General features: G+C 34.1%; 1 protein-coding gene across 33 annotated transcripts in view; it reads left to right on the top strand.

Moving 5' to 3' along the window:
- GPHN (gephyrin) overlaps window positions 1-19023 on the top strand; it is a 428300-nt gene that overhangs the window by 345993 nt on the left and 63284 nt on the right. For 19 of the 33 annotated variants that reach the window (XM_019733621.2, XM_019733618.2, XM_074327331.1 and 16 more), the window contains 4 exons: window positions 3824-3916; window positions 13086-13141; window positions 16588-16707; window positions 18236-18294. In XM_019733621.2, the coding sequence (XP_019589180.1) occupies window positions 3824-3916; window positions 13086-13141; window positions 16588-16707; window positions 18236-18294 (328 nt within the window). Of the gene's footprint in view, window positions 1-3823; window positions 3917-13085; window positions 13142-16587; window positions 16723-18235; window positions 18295-19023 lie in introns of all 33 variants that reach the window. The other 14 variants (XM_074327335.1, XM_074327330.1, XM_074327334.1 and 11 more) reach the window with 1 other exon arrangement.

Below are 19023 nucleotides of genomic sequence, written 5' to 3'. Positions count from 1 at the left end.
ATTATCTGGTCAGACACTGAATGAATCCTAACATTGGCTGCTTAGAAGAGTTATCCATTGTTTAGTCCTGAACCCTACTGAGAGATATGGAGATATATAGATATAGATATGGAGCTATATAGATATCGATGATATAGATATAGCCATAGACATATTAGGGGCTTGTGGAGCAGAGAGGTGTATCTGACATTTTTTCCTTCAATACTCTTGTATCTGCTGCCACCTGGGATGTTTTACCATTTTCCAATCAATTGCATATTTCTCTTCAAATTCTGGCCCTTGCCTTAGGCTTTTAGACCAAAACTTGAGGTAATGCATGTTTTTCTCTTTGAAGAGATTTGAACTCTGCTGGTAAGTTAACTTGATACCAGCTCCAAAAGCAGAACTAATTCAGTGGGAATCTAATTTACCTTAAAGATAGCAACCCTATATTTAGCACAAGTCCAAAATAAAAAGCTAGCCAATTATATATATATATATATATATATATATATATATATATATATATATATATTATGAAATTTACATTAATAACTTAAGTATGAAGCAGTTCTTTCTTTCCAGATTAAATGTTTTATTTTTATTCCCATGATGTTGGAAGAAGGTCTATAAAGACCAGATGATGTATGTGTGCTACAAATATGATGTTTCTTAACTCTTGTAAATATGATTGTATGTTGGAATGAGAGAAATATTCTTCTTTTAAAAAAATTTCTTATCCTTACCCTTTAAAAACAATAACAGCTTTATTGAGACACAATTCATATGCCATACCATTCACCCACTTAAAGTATACAATTCAGTGTTATTAAGTATATTCACAGATATGTACAACCATCACCATAGTCAATTTTAGAACATTTTCATCAACTCAAAAAGAATCCTTGTCCCCTTTCACTGTCATCTACCTCTGATCCCTTCATTCCTCCATCAGCCCTAAGCAAACAATGGTCTATTTTCTATCTCTAGAGATTTATCTATTCTGGACAGTTCATATAACGGGATCATATGTGATCTTTTGTGACTGGCTTCTTCTATTTAGCATAATTTTTTCAAGGTTCATTCATGTTGTGGCATGTATCACTACCTCATTCCCTTTTTTTATTATAGTAGTAAAATACATGTAACATAAAATTTATCACCTTAACCATTATTAATTGTACACTTTAGTGGCATTAAGTACATTCACGTTGTTCTGCAACTATCACCACCATCCATCTCCAAAACTTTTTCATCTCCCCAAACTGAAACTCGATACTCATTAGATGATAACTTATATTCCCCCCTCTCCCCAGCCCCTGGCAACCACCATTCTACTTTCTGACTATATGATTTTGAATATTCTAATTACCTCACATAAGTGGAATCATACAGTATTTGTCCTTTTGTGACTAGCTTATTTCACTTAGAATTATGTCTTCAGGTTTCATTCATGTTATAACATATGTTAGAATTTCCTTCCTTTTTTAAGACTGAATAATATTCCTGTATGTATGTGTATAGACCACATTTTGTTTATCCATTGATCCATCAATGGACACTTAGGTTGCTTCTACCTTTTGACTATTGTGAATAATGCTGCTACCAACATGGGTGCACAAATATCTGTTCAAGTCTCTGCTGTCAGTTCTTTCAATATAAACCTAAATGTGGAATTGCTGGATAATATGATAATTCTATGCTTAATATTTTGATGAATTACCTTGTAGCTTTTTATGTCAAAAAAATAGAGGAAGAGTAGTAGTTAGAGGAAGCATAAATGTAGCAATTGCCATTGTATGCGTAGTAAGGATTGAAGTTCTAAGATCTAAATTTCAGTTCTACCTTAGCCACCTATGAAATACATGATCTTGGGTAAGTGACTAACCTGGTTAAAATTTCTCTTTATTTATCTGTAAAATGAAAATAATAATGCTTTACTAGATTGTTGTGAGGATTAAATGATATTATGTATGTGATGCTTAGTAATTTATAAAATGTTATATAAACATTTACTAGATTAATTGGGCCAGATTCCAGAAAAACTCAGCCCTTGTGCTATCTTTGATAATTAATCACCATTACTAAACTATTCCAATTCCTGGCAAAGTCTTCTCTTAGGATTTGAGCTGGTGTAGAGCTCACATTTTCATTCGCTACCTCAGGCCACCCAAATAAGGAGCCATCCCCAGCAGGTTAATTGTAATCCTGGTCAAATGCAATGGGGCTCACTCACCACCAGGAACTACTTTATAGCTTCAGGTTCATTTGGGAGTTAATGTTGTATGTATGAGTGCAAACCAGACCCTCTGGTCCCACCCCATCCCTGGTCTTACACAGTATAGTCCATAGCTCCAGGATAGCTCCAAAAAATAGCTTCAACATCCAAAGAATGTAGGAAGCTAGAATCACTTGCCTAAAAGGAAAACATCAATATCACTATCGCTATGGATTAGAGCAGCGGCATCTAATCCTCTGTACTCACTTCTTGGTCCAGGGATCTGGAAACCACAGGCCCTATGTTGCTAAGAAGGACAAAGCCAAAAACAAACAAATAAAAAAAGATTCACCCATCCAGCTCGGGAAACAATGGGGTTTCCTTAATTAAACAAATATCTCATGTAAATCAAGTCCTGTATTACTTGTAGTCAATGAAGAGAAACTTGATTTATTTTTCCCTCCTCCTCTTCTTTTTTTCTCCACCTCCTACTTACTATTGTTTTACTTCTTTAAAATAATAATAATATTAATAATAATAATAAAGATTCTGACTAGAGGATATAAGGAATCGGTCATGACTCTTGAAGCTTTTATTCTTGTTGACACTAGTTCAAATTCTTGAGGTCTAGCCAAAAATAATTCTCATCTAGAGTGGTTTGAATAGTCACTTCATACAGTAAGTTACTGGCCCTTTTCTTATAGTCAGTGATTTTTTTTTTTTTAACTTACTAAAACCAAAATCAAGGCTAAAATTCAAATGGAATGATAAGGAAGCTCTTTCTTTTTCTTTGCTTTTCTCTTCATAAGGAAAAAAACTTTCTTATGAAAAATAACGTGATATTTGTAAAAAAAAACCTGGAAATTTTCAGAAAAGTGTAGCAAAATAAAAATTATATATAATTTTAACATACAGAAATAACAAATGCTTTATATTTTCATGTATGCCCTTCCTATCTTTTTCTATTGATATATCTTAAGATTGTGTACTACATGTGCAATTCTGCATGTTTTTAAGTATATGTCATAAGAATTTTCCTGTGTCAATGAATATTCTTCATAAATATTAACTTCAGCCTGCATAATGTTTTATCATAAGGATAGATCATTGTCTGTTTAAATTTCTATATTATTGGTCTCTTCATTTCTTTCCATTTCTCAATAATGTAAGCAACTCTGACATGAAGATGTGCATAAAGATTTTAGCCATTTTTTTAAGATAGCTCTCTAGAAGTGAAATCACTGGGTCAGATTATTGGATATGAAAATGTTAAAGAAAGTCATCTTTGGGTTCTTAAAGGCTTAATGACACATCAACTCTAAAACATCTTGATGACTTTGTAGCTACTCATATTCAAATAGTCTCTGCATGCATTACATTACTCTTAATTGAGTCTAACCTTTCATGTCAGACATTAGAATGCATCTCTTCTTTCTCGTATTCTAAATCAGGATAGATTTCAGGAGTTCTGGGATTTTTGCCGGGAATCAGGATAGAAATCAGGAGGTCTGACTGAGCCCATGTACAAGCTTTGTCAGACAAGCAAGCGTGCTCATCCTGTGTATGCCTACCTATTTTACCACTTACTCTCAACAACCGTATTTTGTTTCTTTTCTCTTCTTTCAGATGGAATGGGCCGAGTCCTTGCTCAAGATGTATATGCAAAAGATAACCTACCCCCCTTCCCAGCATCAGTAAAAGACGGCTATGCTGTTCGAGGTAAGTATTTTGGTTTTCTTGAATATCATCATAGCTCATACTGTTGTTTTTTACCAGATTTTTGGCTCCACCCAGGCACCCAGCAATTGTTACATCTATTTCCACCTTGTCAAAATAATTTCATTCACAGATAACAATGTTAATGTACACTTATGTACTTTCTCACACAATCTTGATTAAAACTTTTCAGTGAAAGTAGTATAGTTACTTGAAAATTCTTATTTAAAATATGTATATGTAGATATTGATTTAAAAAAAAAAACCACTGTATTATAATTTATTCTTCCAGCCTCTACATATACCAGATAGTAGAGAGTCTTGGTCTGGAAGATTTCAACATATTTTCTATATGATACAAGAAAGAAGAGCAGCTTCCCAACACAGGGATAAAATGGGTAGTCTTTTTCCTGCTTTAAACTCAAACATCGATAAAGCCTTCATAAATAGCAAGCATGAGAGAAACCTCTAATTCCCTGAAAGATGCCATGTTTCAAAGCTGTGAAGCCCCAGATGGTATCAGCAGCTCACACCTTTAGAGTTGCCTGAGTTGCATAAAGCTTAAAAGCAAATATGAAATAGAATTTGCCTGCCTAAAGTCCAATCTAAGAACCCAAAATAAAAATGCAATTGACTTGCTTAGAAGCTATTATTGGTTACTAACTCAAGGCTGATGCTGTTAAAGAAATGTCTAAAAACATTTCCCAGTTTATCAGAGCTGTTAAGAGGGCCAGTTCCTTTTTAATGGTCATTTATGGAGTCTCTTAATTGTTTTTTTGTCATTTTCTTATCTAGCTATTAAAATAATTTTCTCTTTTTGTAATTAAATACATTCATTAATCTCCTCCATGCTCCATCACCATCTCTTAGCAGTATCTTTTTATGTTGGAGGCAGTACAGTAAATGGTTAAGGAAATGGGCTTTGAGCAAATTAAGAGTGATCTGGGTTCTAGGACCAGTTCCATCATTGTAACATCGAGCAAATCACCTAAACATTTTTGAGTTTCAATTTCTCATCTGTAAAATGGCGATAATTATAACAGGTTGTTGTGAGGATTGAATGAGCCGGTAGAAAGTCTTATTAAAATACCTGGGACCAAAAGAAAAAGAAAAGAAAAGAAAAAGCACCTGATAATTGTTTTTTTAAAATGTTTAATAGTAGTAACTATTGCTATCACTACAATTATTATGATAAACACATTTACTTAGACCATTTCTGAAAAAAAAGATAACATTTATCTGAATTGTTAATCTCATATTCTCTGTAAATAAGATGGTGGGGCGATTAATTCCTACTAGTGTATGCTTTCTCAGGAACACTATATTGGATGTACCTCATTCAACTTGATCTCACTACATAAGAGTATTTCTAAAAACATAAATAACAAATCCCTAATGGCTCTTGCTTTTTTTTTTTTTTTCAGATTTATCCCTTCTACCAAGTTTATTATATAATGCATATTGTCTAGAAAGAAAATTATTTTAATTTTCTGTTAGCCTCATTGGCTCTTCTTGTTTCTAATTCCCCATCTGAAATGTAAATTCTCTTTTGAACCTATAATTGGTAGCTATATAGACACTATAAAATCACAAAGAATTCTTACTTCTAGAATAGAACAAACAACTACAGCAGATGAAATACCAACGGGACAAGAAAGTCTGTTTTTCACATTCCTTATAATATAAAGTAGGAGAAAGTAAGAAACTAAATTATTTGAGGCAGAATTATTCTCAAACAAAATGTTTTTTGTGATTTTTGCATGAGGTAGCAGCAGCTCAATAAAAAGAAACTATTGCTCTTAGCTTTTCTAGTTGCCAACAAGAGTGATTAGCCCCTAGGAGCCATAAAAGAGCCCTTCTGTTACGGTAGAATCTATCAAAGAAATTTTTATGTAAAGTTGCCATTCAGTATCTTGTTTATTCTTTTGTTTTGAAGTGGTGGTGTTGTAGTTCTTTCACACACGGGGAAAAAAAAAACATCTAAAATGACATCTCACAGTATAAAAGTTTCAACAGATTATGTACCATGTAGGTGATTCACGTTCTTTCTTTCCTGTGAAATGTTGATAGTTCTCTAATATATGGAACATATAACAGAGCACATAACAGATAACCATTGTGGATATGGTTAAATCTCAAACTGAGAATGGTTGGTATGTCTGTAAAAAAAAAAAAATTATATATATATATATATATATATATATATATATATATATATATATATATATATATATACATATATATATATATATATATATATAAAGTTCACTCAAAGTCATGAGTGAACAAAAAGGCATGGTCGTAGTCTTTTCTGTGTTATAATACCACCTTCAGTCAGTGTTTTGGTGAAGAATATCCTTGAGGCTATTGTTGTGGCTCTCGACCACTCTACTCCGTGTACCTTCTTCTCTCCACCCCTATCTTCCTTTACTGCCATTCCTTTCTCCCCACTCCCTTTATTCTCCCTTTTTTTCTTCTCCTCTGCCTTTGCCTTAGGCCTTCCAGTAATAACCAGTGGCACCTGTGAGCATTGCTAACCCTCTAGGTGTAAAGAGGTTTCTAACTTGCTCTGGACCACTAAACATTAGCCAGTATCCTTCAGAAACATGTGGCATAAAACTCCAAACCAGTTGGAGGATCACTTCCTTGAAGGTATGTGGGTTGAAAAATCAAGACATTAAAGAAATGACTAAGGAAGCAAGAAATAAGAACAGCTTTTTTAAAAAAAAAGAAAGAAAAATAGAAAGTAAAGAAGGCAAGAATCAAGTGATGATATAAATAATAGGAAGAGCTGTAACCTAATAAACCTAAAACTGTATTTAGGAGGAAGTGAAATTGAAAGATAAAAGAAAATGAAAGCATATTACCAATTAGAATCGATATAATATTTTTATTGTTCATATTTTTGAGGTTAATTTCTTTCTTTATGCTAATTAATCATCTTGATGCATTCACACCCTCCTGTAGACATGTGGGTGCCCGTTGTCTCACAATTTCTTCTTAGATGTTAATACAGGCAAAAATATCTCACAATTTCAAATTCAGCTTTCTTGAAAATGTTCGATTTAAAAGGCTTATCCTTTCAGAACTTGTTTTGAATCATTTAGAAAAAGGGAAAATTCTGAACAAGCCAGTAATTATTTTGAGAACCATGTGTAGCAAACAGTTCTGGGAGGATATATTAAGAGGAATCTTTGCCATTTGGGTAAATTTTTCTTTTTTACATTCTGATTAAAATACATGCTTATGGAAAATACAGAAAATAAAAAAGAACATTTATAAATTACCCATTATCACACTGCGTCGCCACTGTTAACATTTTGTTGTACTTCCTTCCGGTGGGTTAAAGTGCATAAAATTCAGTATAACTTTTTTGATTTAGAGCTAGTTCTTAGTCTTTAATAAAAGTCATGTCCTAGGGTTTCTCTGTTGTCCATTCAAAACCTCTTTGGTCACAGGTGGTTCTCCAACTCTTGACAGCCTATTGCCTTCCACTGTAGGACACTTGGAATGAACACGAGAGCCTTATGATGTGGGAATGTTACTCATGTGTGCAGAGAGATCATTTGGAATAATTAATTTTAGTTAATATTGTATTTAAGGAAGTAGTATCATTTTTCCCAATACTAACAATAAATCGGCATTTTTGTCTTCCAAGATAATGATAAAGGATATAAAATGCTTTTTCACTCATCTGTCTTACTCTTAGCTCTCTGCTTTCGATAAGAAAAGGCAGCAGATTTAAAATTCTGAACAACTCAGTAGCATTTTTCTCAGTCTGTTGAGAGCTTGCTTCAAGGCATATCCTGTGTTGGCTCAAATAAATTTTTACTAAAATTCTCAAAACAAAAAAAGCCAAGCAACTCACCTGACTTAACCCCTCAGTATAATTGCAGCAAGTATGAATCCTGTTGTGCTAGTCTTGTCACCATCCCTTGCCTACACCACAACTCTTCCTATAATCTTATTTTAGTATACACACAAATACTATTACCCTGTTGCCTATCATCCTGGTCTTAGATAGTTTGGTTCCATTACCAAAGTAAACAAATTCTTAATCCCTCTGCCTTATTCCTCTGTTGAAGATATTTCCTAGGATCTCTGAAAGTTATGCTATCTTTATAGCATTGCTTTATTCAGCCCTAACATGGAAATGAGACTCTTTATTATTGAATATAAATGAATAGCTATGAAGTGTTTCAAGAGGATTAAAGAGAGCTCACATATGACTGGAAAATGAAAATGAGGAATAATTCTATGGCAAATGGCTTGAGGAAGATCATTCACTATACATTGCTACAATGAGTGGTTATCTAATGGTACCAATTTTGTATAAAATGATATAATCAGAAATCTTTAAATAACTAGGTGAACAAGACTATAAAAATATTTCTGGACATTAGCAAAATGGTGGACGTGGAAGTAGCTTCAGGGTCTAGCATAAGCATTATAAATTACTTTATAATGCATTTGCTGTTAGGATTTGGTTTATATTGCTTTTATCACTTCCTTCTAATTAAATTCTACAATTACAAAACAGAAAACTTATTAACAGAAATATCAGGATTAGGGAGGAAAAAGATTCTAAGCCTACACATAAATCCTTGGAATCCATCCATCTTTTCTAAGTGGCTTACTTAATTTTTTTTCAAGCTTTAGGTTCACATGCCGCTCTTTCTCCACGTCAGCCCCCTCCCACCCCAGCTTGTAGAATTCATCTTGAAAATGGCACCTTTTCTTTTACCTGTCTCTTTAATGATATTTTAAAATAAATATCAGCAAGTTAGATAGATTGATCATAATTTTTCTTTCTTTATAAGAAATAGTGAACCTTGGTGTTAATGTAAAATCAGGACTTCTGTTGTTGTTCACTAATTTTTTATTCCCTACGCTTTCTCTTAGTCTGCATTTGTCTATAGTCGGTTCAGTCTTATAGTGCTCTGCTCCTCAAAAAGGGTAGTCCATGAGCCAGCAGCATCCACTTGTTAGAAATGTCCAACCTCAGGCCCTGTCCCAGACCCACTGAATCAGAATCTGTAGTTCAGTAAGATCACCAGGTGATTTGTATGCACATTAAGGGTTGGAAAGCACTGTTATAAGGAAAATAATAAAAAATGATGCCTCTCTCACTTCCAAGTGACTTCTACCATGTTTCCCCAAAAATAAGACCTCGCCGGACAATCAGCTCTAATGCATCTTTTGGAGCAAAAATTACTATAAGAGCCGGTCTTATATTACTATATAAGTATATATTACTTATATTACTATAATATTACTATAACATTATATAAGACCCGGTCTTATAGTAAAATAAGACCGGGTCTTATAGTAATTTTTGCTCCAAAAGACGCATTATTGCTGATTGTCCGGGTAGGTCGTATTTTCAGGGAATCACGGTATAATGTTGGTTGCCTGACCCTTCCTTGGCCAGCAATATAGCGGCATGTTTCCCGGGTCAAGGTGGAGAACAGTTTAAGTGGGCATATATTCTCTCCCCACCTTCCTTAATGGCAGAGGAGCTTGCTGCTTAGAATCACTCAAAGCATTTTCAGATTTTGGCCTCCCTGATGCTCTATTCCAGGCTTGCCCCAGATGATCTCCAGTCTCTTATTTTTCAGTGACATTTATTTAGAGCATTTCTGCAGAACATTGATAGAAGCATTTTGAGTATATATGCATTGGCACGTGTGGGGGAAGATTGAAGATCAGAGGGTTTCAAAAAAGAAACAAAGGAAGTGATGCCTACTTCTGTGGAAGTCATAAGCTAGCTAAAGAGAGAAAATATACACGATTATGAAATTATTTAAGAAGGCTTACAGAACACTAATACTAACATGGACAGCTCAGATTACAAACTTCCCACCTAAGTATTATAGAGATGCCAAATTCATTTCCTCATTCTTTGAACAAATATTTATTATCAGTGATGAGCTGGGCACTATGCTTGACTGAATAACGACCTAAGTTATGCAGAATTAATCAGAGCAGTCTTTCTAAACATTCTAAAGATGGTGAATATTGACTCACATTTTGAAGAAAACAATATACATGGACTAACAGAAAATGAGAGACATTCAAAATACAGCATTTTGTGTTGAAAAAATATTTATTCATTCACGCATGCATCTTTCTGAAAACATTGTTAGGAGCCAAACTCCTTTATTTACTGAACATTTTGAATACTTCACATATTGAACATTTGTTGAATACCTATTATGCAGCAAGTGCTAGGGATTTCCCTGAGACAAATAAGCAGATTATAGCAAATACGTTAGGATGCCATAATTAGAGTTATTTTCATAATACACTGGAGAAACACAAGAGGAAGTAGGTGCCTCTTGAGAGAAGGGGAGTCAGATATGACTTCATAGAGAATACGACACTTGAACTGAGTCTTAAAAGCTAAGAAGTCTTTAATCAAAAATAAGGGTAAAGAAAAGGCACTCTAAGCAGTAGAAGTAGCATATGTTATGGAGCTAAAATGGCAGTCATCTTGGTGCTCGCAGGGAGGCACAGTACTAGAAAATGAGAGTGGCTGGAGTATAAGATAGAACCAGGAGCCCTTCCACATACTGCTTTCTTTAGGTGAAGATCTTTAGATGGAGCATTTCCACTTAATATCTGCCAATGTATCTATCTATCATCTATCTCTGTTTCAGCATTTCCACTTCATACCTCTCTCTCTCTCTCACACACACACACACACACACACACCTACCTACTTTTTGCCTACTTAACTTTCTTCATCCTTCATATCGTTTTATCAGGGTGGCTTTCCCTGATCCTCCGGTGTAGTTCTGGTACTTTCATTGTATAGTCTCATAAAACCATGTTCCTTCCCTTTACAGTGGTATTCTTAATTTGTGTTTATATAGTCATTAATATGATTGTTGGGTTAATATGTGTTTTCCCTATTACATCAGTAGCTTTAAGAGTTTTGTTTTAACCACACCCATAGGAAGACACATATTAAAAACGTTACACATTCCAAGCCAATGATATACACACACATATATAATATACACAGTACATACAAATACGCATATGCACACCCAAATATGTTTCATGAAACTGTATTTATCCTTACCATGTGTGATAAAATATATTTTCTATTCTTTTTCATTTAAAAAATTGTTTACAAGTTGATTTTATAGCCTACTTTGTGTGTGTGTGATCCAGAGTCTGAAAAACATTGTGATCCAGTTTAAAAAACATTGCAACAGACTGGCATCGCATTAGAATAGCAACAATGTCTGGTTTTACTCTACTCTGTCCCAGCACTTAATATGACACTTGGGGCATAGAAGACACTCAGCAGAAATTTAATCAATGAGTGAAAGGAATGAAAAGTATAATTATCCCCATTTTTATCACCAAGAAAACTGAAGGTCAGAGAAAAGTTTAATAATTGCTGAAAGTCCTGAGGCTAATAATAGGCAGAACCAGGATTCAGATTCAGCTTTGTTTTACTCTAAAACCATTGCTAATTTCCCCTTGTGTGCAGAAGTAAAAAGAGAAGGTCTGTAGTCTGCTAATGGGAGTTGGCAAGCTGGCAATATCTCTAGTAGAAAATAATTAAAAATAAGTTTATTCACATTTGAGATTAGTTAGTGCAGAACTCTGAAAGATAATTGACTTTTTAATTTTCTACAGTGAGAAAAATCATGATTTTCTTCAAAATACTGCAAAAATAAGTGGGGGAAAGATGAAACAAGATTGGTAAACTGTTGATAATTGTTGAAGCAATGACTTTTATGTTTGTTTTAAATTGTTCACTTAAAAATTAATAAAACGAAGAAGAACCCATGAAAATAGTATAATAAGAATAGCATTACAGAAAAATGATTCTCTTTTTTTATGACCAAACACTGAAAATACAATAAGATTCAAAAAACCACAAGAAAGCCAAGAGTTTATTAACTGAGATAATGTCTAGAAGCACAAGCACTAGATACAACGTCCTATACATAGAAGAGACCCAAAGTTAATTTTTCTCTGTCTCCACATCAGGTTAACCAGAGCCATTTGTGGGGAAAGGGTGGCTCCTTATAAACGGCATTGTTCACAAGCCTTTAGTAAACACACTATGTTGTAATCACAAAGAAACAATGAAAATCATATGTTCTTTTTAAAAGAGGGCAATACTTTTCATTATTTATCAGCATGATTGCAAATATAGTTAAAATACTCATATAGAAAATGTTATCTTTTCTGTGTATGTGTCCCAAACTCTTGCTGTACGCAGATGACATGGAAGTTATGGTCACGAACATAAAACTCATTAGATAGGCATTGCCGTGACAGTCGTATTGGTCTGAAATCCACATCATATGTGAAGAAAACCCTTTTGAATACATTTATCTCTGAGAACATTTTTTTCATCCAGTCATTACTATATGGATGTAGGGAAAAAATGGATAAATTTTTTTTCCAACTCAGTTGTGAATGGGTTTCGTCTAATTTAAAAAATAGTCAATGGAAAATGTGATGCAACACTGCGTATGCATTCTGATTCAGAAATAGAATTTCAATCCATTATTAAATACACACACACACACAATTACGTGAATTAAGGGACTGGGTTTTAGTCCTAGCTCTACCATTAACCAGAACTTGTTCAAGGTACTTAAACTTTTCTACCTGAATTCCTTCTTTCTGAAACTCATTTCCTTCTAATGTCAAATGAAGAAAAGAATAAATGTTCTTCCTACTTCACTGGGTTATTATGAAGATCAAACTGGATGGTAAATAACAAAATAGTATGAAACTTGTTAAAAGTTGTATAAAAAATGGAGAAATATGGATATATGTAGTGATCCACACACACCACCCATGGATAAGGTGTTATTTATTTAGGAAGGTAGGCTAAAAGAACTTCCTATTTAAAAAGTACATGTATGGAAATTATCGAGCAACAGGAAGATTATCTCAAGTGACTCCAAGAAAGAGCACAAATTAGGAACACTTCTATTGGTACTTGTGAGTTTTGGATACCAAAGATCAAACCAGTAGTAACAAAGCCATTGTCTAGTCTAAGAGATCAGAAAAGTATTCCATTTTCCTGAAGTCTTATCTGGTGATTTGAGTCAAATTTTAGAATTCCAATACTAGGTTTTTATTCCTTGCTATAGGTCCATTCTGATGTTTGTTCTTGGTTCTGTTCATCTCACAGCTGCTGACGGCCCAGGAGATCGGTTCATCATTGGGGAATCCCAAGCTGGTGAACAGGTAAGATTCATAGGCCTTGAAAGGCCCTAAAGATTTCAGTTTCATGGACTTTCAGGATCTAATTCTAAGTTTCTACCATCATTGTAAGGGAAATCTGAAGAGAGGGATTAAACAGGTAATCAAAGAGATTAAAGGATAGTTCCCATGAGAAAGAACAGTTACTTCTTAACTGAAAGAATCTGTATCTATGTATAGATGGCATGGTGTTGGTTTGCCTCACAGACTTGTTCCAGCCCTGTGATTGGGTGATTCTTTCCTCCTGTATAAACATCAGTATTCTGAATAGAACTACAGTTTCTAAGTGGTCTTCTCAGACTTTTCCCCAACTTGTGTTACAAACAGAAATTTAGAAGAAGCAGATTATTTTGCCTTTCTAGCTAATCATTTAGATTAATTTTTCTCATTAGCGAGCTAGCTAGGGAACAGCTATACATATATTTCTGTTAAGAAATGAAGCACTAATGGACTATAATGGAAGTATAACAGAAGTCTTCTTATATAATGCTTTCAAGACTAGTAATTGAACATTTAATTGGAAATAAGTTAAAGTGTGAACTTACTTTATATTTTTGAAGTAAATACAAAATTTAACTTAATAAATGAACATTTATTTGTCATTTAATTTGATGGAGAGACAAGGCTTTTCTTTTAATAAGTATCTGCTATTTGAATTTCTACTTGGGCCTTCTTACCTAAATCACACCCAAAAGGCATTTTATGTGATTTCCAGTTTTGGTTTCTTTAAAGTGGAGAAAAATGTAAGGGCATTTGCAAAGGATCTAAGTATAGAATCCTTCTAGATTTTAATCATATTTTTACAACTTTTTACAGTTGCTTCACCCACACCTAACTTGACGATAGTTCTTGTTAGCAATACTTTTTAATCAATTTTTTCCAAAGGTTTAATTTAATTTTATAGAAAAAAAAGTAACTGTTTTCACAGTCATATATCATTGGTTTATGTAATATTTATTTAAATTATATAATTACATAGCAACTGTTGCTACAAACTGGCAAAAATATTTGGGAACAAACTCAATTGAGTCTTAGAGAGCAGTAGCTACGGATGTTCAAGAGAAGAGTCTAACAGCTTCAAATTTGAAGTGAGCTGTGGGCATCATTATGTTTAGTAGGAAATAGACAATATATGTTAATCCAGTAAATAGTGAAAGTTGATTAAAAGAGTTCCAACCTTATTATATAGAACCAGAGGAAGATAAAGGCGCTTCTCTCCTTTGCTACTTACTACTAAACACTCATAAGCATTATATAAAAATAAAGGAGATAGATAGATAGATAGATAGATAGATAGATAGATAGATAGATAGATAGATAGATAGATAGATAGCAGATTGGACAAAAACTATGTCCATGCCTTTTCTTCCTTGTCTTAGCATGTACTCCCATATGTACTGAAAATAGAGAGGGGTTGAGGAAGTATATAAGAGAAGGGTGGTTACCCTAGCTCCCTCATCTTTACATCCAAGCATTGAAGAAAACTGTGTACAGGTCTCTGAAGCTAAGCCTGGCATTATACTGATTAGATCCTTGTCCATGCTATACACAGGCTGATATGATTGTTTTCCTGACAAAAAGAACAGCAAAGTCTGGGTCTCTTTTTTATAAATGACTTGCATTGTGACCTCATAATTTATTTGACTTCTTGGTACGTATTTCTATCAGCAGTGAACATCTAAAGCATCCATTTTTATAACAAAGCCACAAAATATCAGTTACTCAAGGAGTATTTCTGATCTTCAATTGAGTCTATTGAACATTTATCAAACATACCTACTGTGCATACCAGGCACTGTGCTAGGTTCTAGGGGTATAAAGTAGGTTAAAACATGATCACTACACCTAAGGGGTTTACATCTAGTGGAGGAGACAGTATATATTGTATTATATATACTACAATATATTAAGTGTTAAACTAATTCTCAATTATGTGCTGTAGAGCACAATAGAGAGGTTGAGCATCTCATCCTAGGAGAATTAGGGAGATGGCTTTGCAGCTGGGCCTAAGAGAGTTTTACAAAAGGGACATGCCAGGCAGAGATCACAGTATAAGGCAAGACTCAGTGTGTTTTAAAAATTGCATGGAATGCTTAAAGAACTGCAAATAATTTGTGTAGTCACAACCTAGTATACAAGGTTTGGTGCAGATTGTTAAGGGACTTGTGGACCTCTTAAACTTTATTTACCGGTTAAGATCTCCATTTCTACTAGAGAACTAGGAGCACAAGAGAAGTTGTGAAACTTAAAGGTCGCCAACTTCTTGTAAGTTCTGATAAAAGTCTGATGGGAAAAAAGATCAAAACTTTACAAGAAAATGTTTTCCCCCCAAATATCCTCTGATGTACTATAGCTTTTACTTATGTACCATACAGACTTCACAGCAATTTCAGAGATCTTGTAAGAGCCAAATTGCTCACTTGTTGGAAGTACGTACACTTGAGCATCGGGGTGCCATTGTATACACTGAGACAGTGATTTGCAAAATGATTTCTTGGTGTCCTATAATACTTACCTTAAATAGCTTAAGTTTGGTCCTATTGATTAGCACTAGAGACCGTCAAAGAAAATATTATGTACTTACACAGAGCTGTCTTTGGACAAAGCTAAAAAAAAAATCTAACTCAATACCTCCATTAAGGAAAACAATCAGGATTTTAACTGTTTTTACTTTATATAAAGTATATAATGTGTATCAATAAAAATAAAAAGAACTAGTAACTAGTCTTAACAATCTAAAGGAAGTACTTCACATATTGCTAAAATTTTTCAGTTGATTCAATTGCAGTTTATATGTCTACTCTAAATGGATATATTAATGTCTTTATATATCCAATAACATCTTTTACATTGGTTTAATTTAAGTGATCTGGTAGTAATCTACCATTTATAATTACTCTTATTGGAGAGGAGCCAAATTTTTTGTTTAATAACCACACAAAAACACTTAGGAGCTGGTTTAAGACAGAAGGAGTAGATGAGGCTAAAGGGGATCAAATATATGGAGATGGAAAGAGAACTGACTCTGAGTGGTGAACACACAATGTGATATAGATGGTGTATTACAGGATTGTACACCTGAAATCTATGTAATTTTGCTAACAATTGTCACCCCGATAAACTTTAATTTAAAAAAAAAAGGCAAAAGGAGAGAAAATTACAGGTAAAACCACAATAAAACTTAAAGTTCATTTACAGAGTATGGTACATTGAACCCAACTAATTTGAGGTCGGGTAACTTTAAATCAAGTTAAAGCCTCTTGGTGTACGTGTACCTGTTTGTAGGTAACTTACATTACATTGGCCCAAAATGAATAAGATTGTAAGACTTTCCTTCGGTGCTTTGTTTCTAAAAGTGTTACATCTCCTGCAAACTTTTCCTTTGCATCAGGAAAAAAAATCAACTCTTTCTTACGCATTTGTATTTCCAGCCGACTCAGACAGTGATGCCTGGACAAGTCATGAGGGTTACAACAGGTGCTCCAATCCCCTGCGGTGCTGATGCAGTAGTTCAAGTAGAAGATACCGAACTCATCAGGGAATCCGATGATGTACGTCATCACCAGGTCTTACTGCTGCATTCCTGTGGCAATATTTTAAGTCATGCCCTTTTTCTGCAATGTTTATGAGATTTACCCAGTTTGGTGGTGATGGGGGGGAAGGTTATGTTAGGATCTTACGTTGTGGTGTATGGGTCTCCACTAAATAAGGAATGGCCTTAGGCTTGAAAATCTTTTGTTATAGGAGACTTTGTGTGTACTGTGGTTATAGCAGAATTTGAGCTACATTTGATCCAAGAAATTCCACATGCAAACAAGGAAAGAAACTACCTCAAGGTAGAAGAGCAGAGATATTAATTTTTGACTTACCTTATAGCTGAGAAATTTGCTCATTGAGACTATTTAACTCTGAAATTTGCTCATTCAGAGTTCTGATAAACTCTGAAGGAAAATTTCATAGAGAAGGATTTAACAAAGAACACTTGGGCGAGTTCCTGAATATTACACTAAGCCAAACATTTAAGCCAAATGACACTCAGCTCTGGTTTCTATAATTCAGGAAAATCCTTGCCACCAAATGACAGCATAGAAATATTAAGTGAATGTTAGCTTTCCCTCTGTTGCCTAAAATATAGGACCCTAAGATCTCTTTTGGTCTAAGCAGGCCTTCATGTCACAGAAACGGGTGCCAGTTATTGAAACCAGAGGATCAGCCACTAATAAAAGAATAGTTTCAACTGAGGGTTTTAATGACTAGCAGTCTTACTTGTTTTATGAAGAAGCTTAAGATATGGTATATTTTAAAAGCTGGAGTTAAAAATAAATAATATTCTCCTAGTCTCGTATATAGTAAAATTTGGCCGTGCTCAGAGACAGCCATTTTTCTTGATCTGGGGATTTTTTTTAATCATCTTCCCACATGTAAGGCTTATAAAATTCAACTCTTGGCGTACAGATCACATTGCTTGCTGTTAAAACTGTCCAGCAGATTTATTGGCATCAGGGAAGCCAGCAGAGAGCATTGAAATCCAGAACACTTGCATCTACAGTCTCTGCTGGATGACAAGACACAGTTCCAGTGTCACAATATTATTCACAGCCCATAAATGTAAAATTGATGATCACTATCAATTTACAGAAATTTACTACCAGGCAAACTATAAGTCCTTCACTGAAATATCTGCAGATATTTTGGAACCTTGGCATAGTATTGAACCCATGATTCATGGGAACAGAAGAGACAGATTATCTCCTTGCATGTTCACTGTGTCTATTAGGGTAGCCAAATTTTTCCTTCAAAATGCTACTTACAAAGTAAGTTTCAATATTTTAATTGATATATGTATTTTTTAAGTATGAAAATATTTATTTATTCCTTTGCAACAAACCTAATTTTTTGAGAACCTGTGGTAGAAATTCATCATGTTCAAAGGGTTTAGCAAATGGTTTTCTGTTTCTCTATATTTGTATATATTCTGGGCCTATCTGATCATAAAAGCATCTGAGTAGCTAAATTCTATTGATCAGAAATTCTGTTAGATTGTTCTATTTGCAATTACATGATTCCCTCTTATTGCAGGGCACTGAGGAACTGGAAGTACGAATTCTGGTGCAAGCTCGGCCAGGCCAAGATATCAGGTAAGTTCATAACATATAGAATGTCTACCAGCTTTTGTTTCTACGTGATCATACACTCAGGAGAGCATGGCTATTATCAATCCATAGTTCAGTCAATTAACCATTACCTTTCAGAGCTTTTAACAGTAGGAAAATGAAATTTCTGAACTCTACATCCCATGTCTGCCCTGCCTACTTTTTCACAAAGATGACAAAGGCAAATGAAATAGTCAAAGCAAAGATAAGACCACTGTCCTACCCTAAATAGTGCATATATACTTTAAATTATTTTTTCTACAATGGAGTATATTTACCCTGGTTTCATTAATACTAATTTGCTCAAATCTCCTTGTAGCAAAGCTATACTTCTCCCATCCCTATGGCAGGAGGCCAAGGTGAATGGACTCCTGCCACATAACTGGACCAACCTAAGTGGTCCAAATAGAAATCATCTCCATGATTCTAACCTCATTAACATTATTCTCCTTACCACAGCTATAGACTTTTTATCCTTAATGCCATATAATTTCTTGCTTTATATCAAAGAAAGTTTGCAGTTGGTATTTTTGACAGTAATGAGGTACAAAGCACTTTGTAAAATAATTTTCAAATATGAAGTAACATATTCCTGTTTAGTAGTAATAGATACCAAACCTATTTCTGTCTTCTGTTGTATGATTTAACATTTTTAATTTAAAAAGCATAGAGTTGAGAATCTCTTTATTTCATTATTCTGCTCCCGCCTCATCT

Source organism: Rhinolophus sinicus, linkage group LG03 (genome assembly GCF_036562045.2).
Source record: "Rhinolophus sinicus isolate RSC01 linkage group LG03, ASM3656204v1, whole genome shotgun sequence".
In the NCBI taxonomy this organism is placed as follows: Eukaryota; Metazoa; Chordata; class Mammalia; order Chiroptera; family Rhinolophidae; genus Rhinolophus; species Rhinolophus sinicus.
This window is presented reverse-complemented; position numbering and strand designations above follow the sequence as displayed.